This window comes from Eptesicus fuscus, chromosome 5 (genome assembly GCF_027574615.1).
Source record: "Eptesicus fuscus isolate TK198812 chromosome 5, DD_ASM_mEF_20220401, whole genome shotgun sequence".
Taxonomy (NCBI): domain Eukaryota; kingdom Metazoa; phylum Chordata; class Mammalia; order Chiroptera; family Vespertilionidae; genus Eptesicus; species Eptesicus fuscus.
Window position 1 is genome coordinate 624081 of NC_072477.1, and position 16951 is coordinate 641031.

The 16951-nt window shown below is 66.9% G+C and overlaps 1 protein-coding gene across 5 annotated transcripts; it reads left to right on the forward strand.

Annotated features, from left to right (window-relative positions):
* Positions 1-4854: 4854 nt before the first annotated feature.
* Positions 4855-13210, forward strand: CDCA4 (cell division cycle associated 4). Of its 5 annotated transcripts, XR_008556021.1 has the most exons (4): positions 4855-4974; positions 10756-11650; positions 11796-11842; positions 12413-13210. XR_008556021.1 is itself a non-coding variant. In XM_054715686.1 (2 exons), the coding sequence occupies exon 2, from the start codon at positions 10765-10767 to the stop codon at positions 11467-11469; it is 705 nt and encodes a 234-aa protein (XP_054571661.1). In that variant the 5' UTR covers positions 4855-4974; positions 10756-10764; the 3' UTR covers positions 11470-13210. The 5 variants fall into 5 exon arrangements, 2 of the variants coding, with proteins under 2 accessions (XP_054571661.1, XP_054571662.1); XR_008556020.1 differs by having other exon boundaries at positions 10756-12576; positions 12691-13210; XR_008556019.1 differs by having other exon boundaries at positions 10756-11842.
* The last annotated feature ends 3741 nt before the right edge of the window (positions 13211-16951 follow it).

Sequence of the window (16951 nt, forward strand, 5' to 3'; positions counted from 1 at the left end):
GGCACCCAGGTCACCGTGGGCACCCAGCCCGTGGGCACCCAGGTCACCGTGGGCACCCAGCCCGTGGGCACCCAGGTCACCGTGGGCACCCAGGTCACCGTGGGCACCCAGGTCACCGTGGGCACCCAGCCCGTGAGCACCCAGGTCACCGTGGGCACCCAGCCCGTGAGCACCCAGGTCACCGTGGGCACCCAGCCCGTGAGCACCCAGGTCACCGTGGGCACCCAGGTCACCGTGGGCACCCAGGTCACCGTGGGCACCCAGGTCACCGTGGGCACCCAGCCCGTGGGCACCCAGGTCACCGTGGGCACCCAGCCCGTGGGCACCCAGGTCACCGTGGGCACCCAGCCCGTGGGCACCCAGGTCACCCTGGGCACCCAGCCCGTGAGCACCCAGGTCACCGTGGGCACCCAGCCCGTGAGCACCCAGGTCACCGTGGGCACCCAGGTCACCGTGGGCACCCAGCCCGTGGGCACCCAGGTCACCGTGGGCACCCAGCCCGTGGGCACCCAGGTCACCCTGGGCACCCAGCCCCGAGGGCCCTCGCGGGGGTGGCTGCTCTGTGCCGAGAGGTCTGACGCTGAAGGCCACCGAGCCCTCGGGGAGCTGGGGTGCCACGTGTCCTCCGGAGGGAGCCCGGGGCTCCTGTCACCTGGCCATGCTGGGGCGGTGACCGCGGCCGCCGAGGCTCCAAGGCGGTGGGAATCCCTTCACTCGGGCTTCCCGGACTCGCTGTCCGGAGAGCAGCCGGGGGCTGGGACGGGGTGAGTCAGGGCAGGCGCAGGCGGAGCTCGGCCGGCCTGAATGCGGCCGAGAGCGAGTGGGCTCCCCGGAAACCACACAGCTCGGGTCGGACCCAGGCTGGCCCCCGACAAGCCACTTCTGGGCCAAGTCACACCCACCACTGCCTCAGTTTCCCCATCTGCACCAGGGCCAGCGACACCTACCTCACCAGTACCTCCGCCTCGGGCTCCTCACAGCTCGCAGCACAAGGACGGACACAGCAGCCGCCCGGGCCAGGCCCGTCCCTCACCAACCCCCCCCCTCCCTGTTTGGGGGGCCTTTCCCAGGAGGCCGTGCGGGCCGTGTGCTCAGTCACGGTCTCGTGTCTGGAAGGCAGCGCTGGTTGTCTGTTTGTCCTCCCCGGGAGAGGCGCTGAGAAGCACATTTAGAAATAAAACGGGATGCAAGCATGTCGGTCTCAACTTCCCGTTTAAGTGAAATAACGTCCTTCTCCCTTTAGAGTAAAATTTCCCTCTGGGGCGTCCCAGGACTCTCAGGGGGGGGGGGTAAGGGGGGCACGTGACGCTCCGAGGGGCTGCGCAGTCTGCACCACAAACGGGGCGGCCAAAGCGCTCTTTCCCCGAACCTGGGCAGGAAGCCGAGATCAGAGGCGTGTGGGGCCGGTTCCGCCGGAGGCTCCGGGTGCCTGGGCCACATCCCCTCCAGCTCTGGGGCTGCCGCCTCCTGGCCTCATCTCTCCCGGCTCCCCTCCCCCTCTGTGCCCCTGTCTCTTCCATTACTTTATTTCATTTATATATTTTTATAGATTTCTGAGAGGAAGGGAGAGGGAAACATCAATAATGAGAGGGAATCACTGATCAGCTGCCTCCTGCACGCCCCCACTAGGGATCGAACCCACAACCCAGGCATGTGCCCTGACCAGAATCGAACCTGGGACCCTCCAGTCCACAGGCCAGTGCTCTATCCATTGAGCCACACTGGCCAGGGCTCTCTCTTCTATTTATTGTTAAGTTTTCTGGGGTGATTTGTAAGCTTCAAGGGTACAGTTCTCGAAGGTGTCACCTGTGTATCCGTGGTGTGTGCCACGTGCCCCCACGCTTAGCCGTGACCTCATTCGCCGAGACTGTACCGCAGCCACAGCCACAGCCACAGCCACAGCCACAGCCACAGCCTTGGCCTTTCCGCTGACGCGCTGCTTCGGGAAGCTCGGCCGCCTCGTGGCATCTCCCTCCCTCCCTCCCTTCCTCCCCCCTCCCTCCCTCCCTCCTCCCTCCCTCTCACTCTCACTGGTTCTCTCCCATCTCCCCCAGTTCAGTCACTCCCTCCGCTACCCTCTGCCCCGCCCTGTGGTGACCGGCTAGGGAGGAGGCGGCACCCTGAGCTGTGAGGTCCGTGCGGGGAGCCCTGAGAGCCGCCAGGTGTCCCCCCACCAGAGCCCGCCACCGAAGCTCCTGACTCTGCCCACAGGTGTGCCCCGGGGGCTCCAGGGGTCGGGACACCGGGATGTATTCGCTGCCGGACTCCCATCTCCCTGGACAGGACCTGCTCCTGACAGACCCTGGTGTTCCTTCCCGAATCACAACGCGTGAGCCGCGGGCCCGCCGGCTCCTGTGGCGTCCACAGACACACACACACACACACTCACACACGCACACACACGCATACACACACACACACACACTCTCACACACACACACTCACACACACACACACACTCACACTCACACTCACACACACACACACACACACACGCGCGCGCACACACACACATGCACACACTCACACATACACACACACGCGCACACACACACGCATACACACACACACTCACACACACACACTCACACACACACACACACACTCACACACACACACACACACACACACACACACACACACACTCACACACACTCTCTCACACTCACACTCACACACACACACGCCACGTCGACCAGCCGGAGGGCCTTCACCAGACCGCGCCAGCTCCCCACCGCAAGGACATCTGCACACCTGGGGCTCCCCCCGCCCCCCACGATGGTGGCTGGGCCCGCAGGCCGCACACCTGAGGGAGCCCTGGCGGAGAGGCGGCCGCCCGGGGGGTGGGCTCAGAGGGTTGGTGGGAATTCTGGGCTCCCAGCCTCTGGGTCGGACTCCTGACCCCACGGGAGGGTCACGCCAGGGAAGGGCCATGGGGTTCTGCCTTTGCTGGGCCGGGGTGCTGATCACACTGGTGGGCCGACGGCTGTGGGCCGGGGGTGCGGGCGCTGGTGGGGCGCCCCGGCCTCCGGGGAAGCGGCTGGCAGCTGGTGTTGCTCCCACCCCCTGAGGATGCTCCCTGCGCCAGGCTCTCTCGCCCCCGTGCCTCAGGCTCTCGGCCTGTGACTTTTTAAAAATGTTCTTCTAGCCCTGGCTGGTTCGGATCAGTGGGCAGCGCGTTGGCCTGCAGACTGAGGGGTCCCGGCTTCGATTCCAGTCAAGGGCACGTCCCTAGGTTGCGGGCTCGATCCCCACCCCTGGTCGGGGTGCATGCAGGAGGCAACCAATCAATGTGTCTCTCTCATCCTTGATGTTTCTCTCTCTCTCCCACTTCCTTCCTCTCTGAAATCAACACAAATGTATATTTAAGACGCTTTAAAAAATATGTTTTTATTGATTTTAGAGAGGGAGAGGGATAGAGAGATAGCACGCCCCCTACTGGGGATCGAGCCCACAACCCACGCACGTGCCCTGAGGGAATCGAACTGGTGACGGACCTCCTGGCTCCTGAGTCCGCTCAGCCCCTGAGCCCCGCGCCCCGCCGCCTGTGGTTGGGATCGAGCGTGTCCTCCGCTCAGGCCGCCGGACACGGAGGACCGGGGTCACCTCCCCGGGGTCGGTCTTCCCCAGAATCCCAGGGTCGGCACCCGAAGGCCGTGTGTCCCGGGGCCCCTGGAGGGCGCTGGCGGCTGGGAGAGCCCGGGAGTGTCCGATGCCGCCGCTAGTGGGCAGCGTTCCCGGCTGCTGCAGGGAGGGCGTGGGGCGCCGGGCCCACCCTGAGCCCCTGGCCGCGAGCCACCGGGTCGAGCCCCCGCCGAGACGGGGAAGAACCCCAGAGCCTGACCTCAGTGCCAACCCCGGGGCCCGAGAGGCAGGGAGGGCGTCAGGGCGGGGTGCAGGCGGGAGCGGGGCGGGAGCCTAGCCGGCTCCCGGGCGGGTGGGGGCGGGGGGGGCAGGGGCAGCCCACCCTCCTGAGGGGCACCAGCTCTCACCTGCTGAGCGCCCCCATCTCGCAGGAGACCCGGGCTTCCCTCCAACACGCGGCCCCCACACCCACTCGGATGGCCAGTCAAATCCAGACCCTGAGACTGCGCCACGGTGCCGGGGGTGCGGTGGGCAGCTGCGGTGGAAAACGGTCCAGGGCTCCCCGATGGGCAAACCCGGAGTCATCCACTGCTTCCAGGGGACCCCTCCGGCCCGTCCCCTCCCATTCCCGCCTCCTTCCTGCCATACGCCCCGCCCCCTACGGCCCGTCCCCTCCCATTCCCGCCTCCTTCCTGCCATACGCCCCGCCCCCTACGGCCCGTCCACTCCCACGCCCGCCCTCTTTCTGCCATACGCCCCGCCCCCTCCGGCCCGTCCACTCCCACGCCCCGCCCCTTCCTGCCCTGCGCCCCGCCCCTCCTGCCCGTCTCCTCCCACGCCCCGCCTCCTTCCTGCCATACGCCCCGCCCCTCCTGCCCGTCCCCTCCCATGCCCCGCCCCTCCCCTGCCTATCCCTTCCCATGCCCCGCCCTCTTCCTGCCCACGCCCCGCCCCTCCCCTGCCCATCCCTTCCCATGCCCCGCCCTCTTTCTGCCCCACGCCCCGCCCCTCCCCTGCCCATCCCTTCCCATGCCCCGCCCTCTTCCTGCCCTACGCCCCGCCCCTCCACCTGCCTATCCCCTCCCATGCCCGGCCCCCTTCCTGCCCACGTCCCGCCTCCAGGAGGCCCGCGCAGGCGCAGTAGGGCCGCGCGCGGAGACCTGGGAGCCGGCGGGGGCGGGGCGGAGGGCGCGGGCCCAACGGCCAACGCGGCCGCGCGGGAACTCCAGCGGCAGGCCCCGCCCCCGGTTTGAACCAGAGACCCCGCCCCCGATCTCAGCCAATCAGCAGGCGGGGCGGCCGCGTCTGGCGGCCCTTTGTGGGCGCTGAGCGGCCCCGCCCCGGTCCCGCCCCCCCTCGGCGCAGGCGGTGCGGACGGCGGGCGGCCAGGTGAGCAGCGGGTCTGGGCTCCCGGTTCCTCCGCCTTGGGGGGCGGCGGGGCCCGCGGGCGCGGGGAGGCTCGGGTCCGGGGAGGCGGGGAGGCGGCACGTGGTCGCCTGGGTTCCTTGGGTGGCGGGCGGCCTGGGGTCCGGGGTGGCGGGGCGGCCTGGGGGCCTGGGGTGGCGGGGGGCGGCCTGGAATCCTGAGTGGGGGCGGGGGCGGCCCGGGGTCCCGGGGCGGCGGGCGGTGGGCGCCCGGAGGAGGGGCGCGACCTTGTGGACCTCTGCCCCCCCCCCCCACCGCCCCTCCTGCCCCATTTTTACCCAAAAGTAACAGCTCGTGGCTGTAGTCCGGCCCCTTTAGATAGAGACACGCTGAGAGGGTTTGCTGGGCCGGAAGGCGGTGCCTCCGTAGGGAGGCCCCCACCTGCCTCCTTCCCGGGGCCTTGGACCAGGTCGGTGCAGGCTCCCCATCACCCAGGAGATCCTCCGTGAAGTCGGTGGGGACTCGGGGCCGACGCACGTCCCACTGACAAAGTTACAGCTCGACCAGGTGCCCTGTGGCTGCCCGCCTTTCCCACCTACCCACCCACCCAGTCACCCTCCCACCCACCCAGTCACCCTCCCATCCACCCACCCACCCAGTCACCCTACCCTCCCATCCACCCACCCAGTCACCCTCCCATCCACCCACCCAGTCACCCGCTCATCCACCCACCCAGTCACCCTCCCATCCACCCACCCAGTCACTCTCCCACCCACCTAGTCACCCTCCCATACATCCACCCATCCACCCACCCAGTCACCCTCCCATCCAACCACCCACCCAGTCACCCATCCACCCACCCACCCAGTCACCCTCCCATCCATCCACCCACCCAGTCACCCTCCCATCTACCCACCCACCCAGTCACCCTCCCATCTACCCACCCACCCAGTCACCCTCCCATCCATCCAGTCACCCGCCCACCCACCCAGTCACCCTCCCATCCATCCATCCACCCACCCACCCACCCAGTCACCCATCCATCCTTCCATTTATCCGACCGGCCGCCCTTCCACACACCCACCGTGTCGACCAGAGCGGGAGGCTCGGTCCCCCTCCTAACCGCAGTCCTTGCAGAGTGAGTGGTGGCGGGTGTGAGCCATGGGACACTTGCATTTCCTCTCGGGTCTCAGCGAAGCTGGGTCTGCTGGAACATGATGCCTTACAAAGTGGCACCTCCCCGGAGCCGGAGGCCAGGACAGCCTCCCGGAGCCCCGTGGGTGCCCCTTTGTGTCTCGGTCTTGGTTGCCTCGTACACGGACGCTAAGGACATTTTGCAATGGCTTCCCTGCTCCAAACGGCGGTGGGCCCAGCTCTCTCTGGGCTCTCTCTGGTCTGGGAGGGCAGGAGCGAGCGTGCGGCCTCGGGGGTCTGACGCTGGCGCTCTGCCCGCTTCCTGGCAGCCTCCCCAGCGTCCCGGGCCGGTGGAGACTGACGGGGTAGGGTGGGCTGCCCTGTCCCGGAACCGCTGTCTGCTGTGGCTCCTGGTGCCGCCCCGCAGTCAGCCTGGGACGCGGCCCAGCTGTGACTCGGAAAAGTACCAGCAACTCGAGTCCAAGCTCCAGGCCAGCTTAGCTCCACGTCTTCAAAAGCTCATTGTCCCCAAAATAGGGTTACCAGGAAGAGCCCCCGGTGAGGTGCCGGGAGCTGGGGTGCCCAGCCGCCTTTTCTCTGCGGGGCTGTGTGCGCGCTCAGAACGCCGACCGACCGACCGACCGAGGTCACTGACCTCTCCTAGCGAGCCAAGAAAAATACGGAGGTTAATGTCTTAGCGCCTTCCTACCTGCAGCGGCCCAGGTGCCAGTCTGGCCATGTTTTATGGTTAAAGGTGAAACTCAGGACGAAAAGCTCGCAATGACCTTTGCAGGTTTCGCCTGGAAGGAGGGCGGGGAGCCTGTCTCATTCCAGGTGACCAGGCCGGGGTTCCCGGGGGGCTGCCTGTGAGGAGGTCAGGCCACCGCGGGTCGGCCTCGCCTTGTGCCCGTCTCACCGCGCCGGCGCCCTGCTCCTCTCTGATGGAGGGTCCGCAGTGGGTCTGACTGTGGCAGACAGAGTCGCGTTGCCTTAGAAACCTGAGGCCCGTGGGGTGCCTGGCAGTGGCTGAAGGTCACGGTGATGGGTCAGGTCAGAGTCGGTCCTGTCCGCCCTCCTGCTCAGAATTGGGCCTGTGTTCCCATCAGCCTCCCTGAGATTGGCGTGGGCCTGGGTCCCCTCTGCGTGGGGGTGCCGCTCCCCAGGTGAACTCAGCCTTCCCTCCTCTGTCCGGCCAGCGCCTGGGCAGAGGCGGCCTTGGCCATGCACGCTGACGGGGAGAGGTGCCGTGGACTCGGGCATTTAACTAGACGTGCGAACTGGCCGATCCCAGAGGGAATGGCGGTGGGTGAGACCCACGTGTTGTTCATCCTGAACAGGGAGCCGGCGGGCCGTGTCCCCCGTGAGGAGGGTGTGGGCTTTGCCGAGGGCTGTGCTGGGCCAGGCCCACCGAAGGGACGTCCCACCTCCGCCCCGACCTCTCCGGGCCCCTTCAGAGCCACACCACACCGGCTGACTGTCCCAGCACAAGTGTGCGGCGTGCGGCCCGCCCAGGCCACCTCTGGGCCGTCCGTGCGGCACCTGCCTGCTGGGCACGGGGTGAGCAGCTGCTGAGGAGATGTGGACGGAGCACGCCTGGGCCGGCCGGGATCGGAGCTCTGATGTGCGTCCTGGGCGGCGTCCGGCTTAAGCAGCGCGTGGCAGGCTCCTCTCGCCGGTTCGTCCGTCTCGGCCACCAGGTGTGACTAGGGCGTGGCCTGAACGGCCAGCACTCGCCCTGCGTTCTGACAGGCGCACGCGCTGGTGGCGTGCTCAGCGGGCGCTCGGTCAGCCTCCCGTTCTGTGGGCCGAGCGGACAGTCCTATGGCCTCCGTTTGGTTCTTGCTGCCTCATTCGCCATGTGGTGGCCTCGGTTACCCGTGGCCTCTGGTGGAAACAGGCTGGTGGCAGCGGCCCGGGGCGAGTGGGCTTGTGGGCAGGAGCAGTGGGGAGCACGGGCGGGGGACCCGTGCTGGAGGGTCCGGAAGGGAGGGCGGTGCGGAGAACCTGGGGGGGGGCGCGGACTGCTTCCAGTGGGCAGCGTGATGGGGTGCACGGCCCCTCCCCAGTCCTGGTGGAGGCTCCGAGGAGTCCGTGCTGGGCTGTGGGGGGCGGGGGGGGAGGTGAGAGCCCCACATTTGGACGTTGGGGTAAACGTGCAGTGTCGGGAGTGGTCGTGACCTTGCACCTGACAGAACCGTGTGATCAGCAAGAACGCAGGTGAACTCAACTCCACAAACAGAGAAAACGCAGGGAGAACCCGCCGATGGGGTCCCGTCCGCGCCCGGGGGCGTCCAGTGCTTTCTGATCCTCTTCCCCGGAGTCACAGCAGGACGGCCACCAGATGCAAAGCGGCCAGTTCAGAGCTGCGGGCAGCCCCCCTGCTTGGCAGGCACGCAGGCAGGGGAGGAGAAGGGGGCTCAGGGCGACATTGCGTCCTCTGGTGGGCCCGCGGGCGGAATGGGGACGAGGCTTGTCCTCCCGGAGAGACCCGCCTTCTGCAGTCCCGGGTGCCTGCCGCGCTCTGAGGGTGAGCCGGCCCTCGTGCACCCCCGCTCCTGAGTGGGGGCGGGGACCAGTTATGCTAGTCCAGTCGCCAGGCAGAGGCGGGACTGGAGCTTTTGCTGGAAACACTACCGAGAGCCAGAGCTGCAGGCCTCGACCTGGCGTCCGATAGTCTGACATGATCGCATGGTCTCAGCACAGTGTTCGCGTGGAAGTGATGCAGTGACTGATAGGTGACAACACCAGAGCACACGGAATACACGTCTGCGCACGGGCAGCTGTGCACGGCCCGCCGGTGCTAGTGCTTAGCGGGTTTAGCTAGCGACTTCACCAGGTGGTGCGGGCGGTGAGCGCTGGACTAGCTGCTAAGACAGAAAACGTGAACCCGCTACCAGAGGGGTTGGATCGGTCTGAGGAGCTTGGTGGTGACTCCCTGATGTGCGCACAGCCCCTGCGATGGTGTGAGGACGGACGGACGGACGGACAGTGCTGCCGGCTGTGTTGATGCGTTCGACCTGCTTGCTCTTGGGGGAACTAGTCTCGTAGGGGAATAAGCTATGGTCACTCAGGTTTTTGTTTGTGTGGGTTTTAGTTTTTTAAATTGATTTTTAGAGAGAGAGGAAGGGAGAGGGAGAGAGAAATACCCTTGTGAGAGCAAAACAAAACATGGATCGGCTGCCTCCTGCCCGCGCCCTGCTGGGGACCGAGCCCGCAGTCCGGGCCTGTGCCCTGACCGGGAATTGAACTGGCGACCGACCTTTTGGTGCACAGATGACGCCCACACTGGCCAGCGCTGTGGTCACTCGCATTTTAAACCCCCCGGGTGGTCACAGATCTGAATCTGATGGCGTGTGTGTGCGTGTGCACATGTGTGGTTCTGTGCACTTAGCAGGTGCCTGGCTTGTGGACCCACCATGCAGACCTGGTCTGGCCACGCCCGCCCGTCCCCGTCTCTGTTGGAATGTCACCGCCGTGGGGCCAGCGCCCGCGTTCTTTGAGATTGGCTTTCTCACGTGGCAGTTCCCTGGGGTCCCAGGCCACTCCCGTTGCCGGGGGAGGGGGTGCGTGGTGTGGGCCCCGAGAACCCTAGCCACGCCGGTGCGAGCCTGTTCCGTGTTCAGCTCTGAGTGCAGCTGCAGTGAACATGCCTGTACATGTTTGTACGTGAACGTTGGTGTTCATTCCCGGGTTAAATGCCCACGGTCGCTTAAGTTTTACACGTTAAGTACACGGGAGTGAGGTCGAGGGTGTTGAAACTCAGGACAGGGCCCTCAGTCTGCAGGGCTGGCGGGGGGCCTTGCCAGGGGCTCCGGGGGAGGCCTCAGCCCCTCCTTCCTTCACTGCAGACCCCATCGCCACCCCCCCCCCCGGGACTCCCCTCCCAGCACCTTCACGCAGCCTCAGGTTTGGTGTTTTAAAAAGGAAATCCAATAATGGGCAAACGCAGGGTCTAACCCTCACCCACAACGCGAGGGAGTTATCTGAAGTCAAGACGTTGAGCTCCTTGACCAAGCTGGGAAGAGAGACGTCACGCGGTGTGGGCGCCTCTCCTGGAAGGGGCCCGGGTGGGAGGCGCCCACCCACGGTGCTCGGCTTTGTGACGCCAACATGTCAGCTGAGCGCGCTGGTGGCGGCGGTGCCACCCTGAGCGCCAGGCCCTGCAGCCAGCCCTCTGGAGCCCAGGGCACCTGCCCGCAGCCTTTGTCCCTGCAGCGTGCCGGCCCGATGGCCCCGGGGCCCTGGAGAGGAGCCTGGGGGGACAGACGGGGCAGAGGCCCGCTCTCCCGAAGGTGAAGGTGAGGGTCCTCCCCGCACGCGGGACTCGGGGTGCGCGGCAGCGCCTCCTGCCTGCGGGTTCTCTGCACCTCTTCGCAGGGCTGTTTGCGGGTGGGGTGCCGGCGGCTGGCCGGTCAGAGGAAGACGCGCCCTGCCTGGCGCCGCCCTGGGCGTGTGCCTCCGTTTCTAGTCCGTCGTCTTTGCGGGTGGAGACGGCTGTGCGGGGTCAGAGGCTGCGGTTCATGGGCGCACTCGGAGCTCCGCGTGGCTGTGCGTGGCGTAGACGCGCTCTGGAAGCGGCCTCTGGTCTCCGCTCCGCGCCCCGCCCCGGCCCCGGCCCCGCAGACTGGAGGGGCTCTGGAAGGGGCTGAGGGTCTTCCTCGGTCTCCGCAGGACACCACGATGTTCGCCCGCGGGCTGAAGAGGAAGAGCGCGGACGGCGAGGACAGCCCCCCGGCCCCGCCCTCCTACAGCCTGCAGCGCCAGTCGCTGCTGGACATGTCGCTGGTCAAGCTGCAGCTGTGCCACATGCTGGTGGAGCCCAACCTCTGCCGCTCGGTGCTCATCGCCAACACGGTCCGGCAGCTGCAGGAGGAGATGAGCCAGGACGGGACTTGGCGGGTGCCGGCGCCCCCGAGCGCGGGGCAGGGGCCGCTGGAGCGCCTCGTCTCCACCGAGATCCTGTGTCGAACCCCCTGGGAGCAGCAGGGGGGGCACTCGGCTCCTGACTCGGGGGGCAGCCCTGCGCCAGACCTCCTGTCCGAACTGCCGGGGGCCGCGAGTGCGCAGGCGCCGAGGAGCGCCCCCAGCTGCGTGTGGGAGGCGGACAGCCCCCGGGAGGGCAGGGGCAGCTTCCAGAAGTCGCTGGACCAGATATTCGAGACCCTGGAGAGCAGAGCCCCCCGCGCGGGGGAAGGGCTGTTTGCGGACGTGGACGGTCCCTACTACGACCTGGACGCCGTGCTGACGGGCATGGTGGGCGCCAAGTCCGTCCCTGGCGACGGGTTCGAGACCTTGGCCTCCGCGGGCGCCCCGCCCCCTGGCTCCAGCTGCAAGCGGGACCTGGGCGAGCTGGACCACGTGGTGGAGATCCTGGTGGAGACCTGAGCCTGTGCCCTGCCGCCCGCACACGGCCCGGCCCCGCCTGCCCACGGGCAGCCCGCTGCCTGACCACAGGACACCCGGAGTGGCCCCGGCCGCCGCCGCTCGCCCTCCGGCCGGGCTGGGCCGCACTCAGCCGGCGGCTCCCTGAGGACCGGCCACCAGCGGACAGCGCCTGCCTCTCCTGGTGAAGTTTCAAAGATTGAGTTTTATACGTTTTGGGCAACATTTTGGCTTAAGATATATTTTGTAAACTTTTTATTATCTCTAGACTTTCTCGGCTATTTTCTGAAAAGTATATTTTTTCTATGAACGTCCTCTGCTGCTAATAGACCGTCTGTGACCCGAGCACCTGCAGTTGGTGTGTTTACTTCCCAAGGTCAGTTCTTTCTTACGAGTGTCGCTCCCTCCCGAGTCGGGCTTCCCTGTAAACTCACGTGATCCGCCCCACGTGCTGCCACGGCCCTGAGGCCACTCATCTGCTGAGGGAGCCAGCCCACCTTCCAGCTGGGTGGGAAGTGTACAATCTGTAGGGTTTAATGGATGCCTATCCTACATCCTACATGATAAAAGGCTAATATGCAAATTGACCGAATGGCGGACCATGGGTCGCTATGCCACGCACTGACGACCACGGGGGAGACCTCGGCGCAGGAGCTGCCCCCTGGTGGTCAGTGCGCTCCCACAGGGAGGGCTCCGCTCAGCCAGAAGCCGGGCTCACGGCTGGCGAGGGAGCCTCTCCTGGCTCCGAGGCAGCGCTAAGGACCCCTCGGGGGATGTCTGACTGCCGGCTTAGGCTCAGGGTCACTCCCTGCCGGCAGGCGGACGTCCCCCGAGGGGTCCCGGACTGCGAGAGGGCACAGGCCGGGCTGAGGGACCCCCCACCCCCAGTGCACGAATGTCACGCACCGGGCCTCCAGTTTATATATAAATGCTCTTGGGGGCAAAGGTCAGATTGCTGTCTGGCCCTCGTGGATCTTCAGACACCTAAGGGGTCTCTGGTGCCCCCGAGGACCCAGCGCCGGCCTCGGCACAACGGCCTGTGCACACGCTTGCTGTTGGCGGGCTGGGCCGTGCCTGCGCCTGCTCGTACTGCTGGGACCCGCTGTCAAGGTCAGTGTACATCTCGGGTTAAAGCAGCGTGGACGGGTCATCGATGCCCCTCGGTCTTGAGGGTGTGGGCGGGGGGTTGGCGGGGTGCCTGCCCCTCCTCCTCTTTCTCTCCAGCTCGCAAGGCGCTGCCCTCCCCACCATCTTCTGGGCACGGGATGATTTCGTGTCAGTGCTGTCGCCGCGCTTGATCCAAGATGACTCAGTGAAGTGGGGACGCGCAGTGTCCACCGGCCCTCCGGAGGGCGTCTGCTGGCTCGGCTCCGGTGCCCGTGGGCGGGAGGAATGTCACTGGATGTTCAGGGGCAGTGGGACCGCCTGGGCCAAGGACGCGGTCGCTCCCTTCAGGCTTTGAAATCCTCCCTCTCGGGGGACAGTGGTTCCAAGTGTGTGTCTTGGAAGCAGTAAACCAGCCTTCTGTGTCTGCCGGCATTTCTGCCTTTTAACTGGATCCCGATTAGAAGTAGCTGCGGGTCTATCTTGCCGGCCTTCAAAGTGAAGACTCCCAGAGTGACAGGGAGCCCGGCAGGCTCGGCTTCTGGCTTGGGCTCTGGGGTCCCAATTTCTGGGTTCAGGTTTGGCCAATGGGGAGGTGGCTCATGGCAGGGGGCAGGGAGGCGCGGAGGGAATGGGTGAAGTGCGGCATCCAGTCTGAATCGGGGGGTCAGCTCCAAACGCCACCTCCTTCTGGCTGAAGGTGACGGCGACACACAGGCCCCAGGCCCAGCCACAGCCTGCGGGGCGGCCCCACCGGGGTCTGACCCCTGGGAAAGGTGCTGGCCCCACTGTGGTCTCCGGGCCTCAGACCCCCAGACCCCAGGGGTGGGGCAGCCCCCACAGAGCGGTGAGTCAGCCAGAATGCGGCTTATCCAGGCAGTTTTATGTAATAAAGTTTTATAAAAGTCGGTGCTGACTGCCGCTCTGTGAGAAGGGGTTTCCTCAGCTGGTAGCAGGGAAAGCTCGCCCTCTGGGTTGGGGGACGCTGTGGGCACACAGCTGCCCCGGGCAGCGGCACAGGCCGTCGGGCCTGGGTTCCTCAGAGGCCCCCAGGGGCTGGCAGCACTTGCTCGGGCAGAGGGCCCTCGGTGCCCCTTGGAGCCTCCATCTAAACTGATCCGTGGGCACAGGACGGGTCTACCCAGCGGACCCCGGAAGCTGACCTGGACTTGGAAAACCCCACAAAACAGCCCTGGGCTCCACCACCACCAACCAGTGAGGCCGCACAGCAGACGGAGCGCCTGGGAGCCTTCCTCCTGGCGCTGGGACGCACCGCCTGTGGGGGGGCAGGGGTCTGCAGGGACAGGCCGGGTGCGATCAGGAGCCCCTGCGAACTGCCTGGCAGTCCTGAGAGCTGACGGGAGACAGGACATGGCAGGTGCCTGCACACGCGACAGGAAGTGCCGGGCCCGTTGCCTGCCTCCCGCCCCGTATGCCCTCCTGCTGAGACCTCACCCCAGCGGGACCGCAGAGGCGCCCGGGACACAGTGCACAGCTGCTGGCATCCCCCAGAGCACACAGGCCCGGGGCTGTGACTGGCCGGTGGCCCCAGGACAGTGGTGTCGTGCTGGGTCTGGCCTCGCGGGGGACCCCACCGCCCGCCTGCTCTCGCCCCGCTGCGGCCACCTGGCATGTTCTGCTCTGAGATGCCTCCGCCTGCACCTCGGGCGTCCCCACCTCCTGCCCCGGTGCTGTCCTAGGGCAGATGGGCCAAGTGTCGGGCGCCCTGCAGCGAGCCCTGGACGCGGCTGTCCCCTGCTTGCCAGTATCAGGTCACACCGGCCTGCTCCCGCTGGGCCCCCCCGCTGCCCTCCTGCCGGCCCCCGCCCCACAGGGCACTGTCCATGCCCACCCTCCAAGCAGACCCTCCTGGACCCACCACTACCTGCCACTCCGCCTTCTCGGGGAGGGGGGTGTACAAAGCAAACCCAGCTGTGCTCTGGGGTCCCAGGCAGCGCGGCCCCTCCAGGCTGCAGCTGGGCGGCCATGTGCTCCTCGGTCCCGTGCCGGGTGGGCGGAGCCCCTAACAAGAGGACTTCTCTCCGGAGCCCCTCCCGCCATCCTTCCTGCCATGAGCCCCGTGACAGGTGACAGGTGACCGTGCGGCCGGGGCAGGCACTTCGGACCCTGCGGGAGAGCTGTGAGCAGCCTGCAGCCCTGCCCACGGTCTGACAGTAAGGACAGAATGTTCATACGCACGTTTTAATAAGGAAAAAGCGGCTCACGCCGAGATCAGGCGGCCAGCGCGGCCACGGCGGCTCACCTTGGTCTGGGTCAGGGCTCCGCAGAGGGGCAGGCGCAAGCCTCACGGGGACCCCGACTTCTTCAGGCCCTTGGAGCTCGGAACCTTCCAAAACGTGACCCAGCTCCCGGAAAGGGTCTGAGGACACAGCGCCGTCAGCCGGGACAGGGGGGGGGGTGGGGGTCCGCTCCCTGCCCGCCGCCCGCGGAGGAGGGGCCGCTGCCGCTGTCTGAGAACCCCCGCGCTGTCGCCCGCTGTGCTGCCTGCGGGCCCTGCACCTTCTCCACCTCCAGGCCAGGCTGTCACCTCCGCCCCTGCCCAGGCCTCCCCTCCCCTGCCGCCCTGTCCTCCCGGCACCAGGACAGCCAGGTGGCCCTCGTCAGGGTCTGATCCTTCCGGCCCAGTGTGGCCCTCCCCCACACGGCCAGCACTGCCCTGCCCCGTCTTCAGGCGCCTGCCCCCTGCGTCTTCCCCGCGGGGGAGGCTGTGGCCACTCGTGCTGAAGCCAGCCCTCAGCACGGTGCACGAGCCAGGCTGTGCCCGCTGGGTCTCCCGCCGCCCGGCCCTGCCCTGGCTGCCAGGCATCGGGTCAGCTACCACCTCCGTCCTTCACCCGCACCCAGGGCTGCACAGGGCACCGCCAAGGCCACTGCCCTCGGCCCTCCTGCCCACCCGGCTCCCCGCCCACCACAGGAAAGGCTGGGCCTCGGGTCCTGGGGCAGGTGGCCCTGCAGACCAGCCGCTGTTCCTGGCAGCCGCTCCGAGGGGCCGGCCGTGGCCACGGGGTGGCTGGCACCGTCGCTAAGTCCCCGCCCCAGGAGCCCCATCCACCGAGATGACGTCACTGGGCAGCACTGGTGCCAAGAGCGAGGAGGAGGCGTTCCTGGCAGCGGACGCGCTCCAGAGGCTTCGGGAAGTGGCTGTGCTGTCTGCGTTCTGCAGAGCCCTCCAGAACTTTCTAGATTCCGAGCTGGAAAGGATGCATGAGTTAGAAGGCAACCTCGAACACCTTCAGAACAGAAACGGGGGGCCTTCCCTCCGGGCGGGCCCGCGCCCACTCTGCCCTGCACCCCGCACGCCCTCCCGCTCTCCTCCCCCCACAGCACGCCCTGCACCAGAGGACTTACTTCCAAGGGGCAGAGCCGAGGCCCCGTCCTGTTCCCCGGGGTCCCAGGTGCCGAGGCCCGGCTGGCGGCACCAGTGAGAGCAGCACAGCGCTTGGCGGAGTGGAGAGACGGATGAGCGTCCCTGTGCCCCCCCGCCGCCGCCAGGCACCCGGGAAGGGGAGGGCGGCGCCCCCACAGGAGGGGCGAGCGCCACGTGCCTGGGTCCTTCCCAGTCACTCGGGCTCCGCGCCCCAAGTAACACGGACCTTCTGCCTCAGCCCAGTGGGGCGCTGGGAGGAGGCGGGATGTGGCTTCAAGAGGAGGGGCCAGCCCTGGCGGTTTGCTCAGTGGATAGAGCACCCGCCTGCGACTGAAAGGTCCCGGGTTCGATTCTGGTCAGGCCCGGGTTGCAGGCTCCATCCCCAGTAGGGGGCGTGCAGGAGGCGGCCGATCCATGATTCTCATCATTGATGTTTCTATCTCCCTCTCCCTCTTCGAAATCAATAAAAAATATATTTAAACACACACACACACACACACACACACACAGTAGCATTAGTCCCAACTTCAGGCCATTACTACCGTGTGTGCCCAGACCCAAGGCCTGGCTTTTCCTCTGCTCCTCCCCAAGCCTGGCCTCGCCGGAGACCCCTCCACTGCCTGCCGGACGGCACGTCCAGAAAAGCAAACCTGGAAGTGTCCTGGCTGAGACCGGGCAGGAGGAGAGGAGAAACACCAAGCTCAGGGGGAGCACCGATGACGTTTGTAGAATGGGCGCACGTCTCTGCCATCGCACCGTCTTCAGTGAGAACCACGGCGTGAGGGACACGGGGGAGAAGGGTCCCCTGTAGATGCCGGCACCCTTCCCACGCCTGCACTGGCTGTGGACCCCCCCCCCCATGACTGGGGCGCTTTTGCGCTAAGGCCTGGGGTCCGCGGGTCGCGCTAGCGGGAGGTGGGGCGGGGTAGAGGTGCAGTGGCCGCCGCTCCGCGTCGCCGGTGATTCTCGCCAACTTCCGCGGCATCAGTCAGT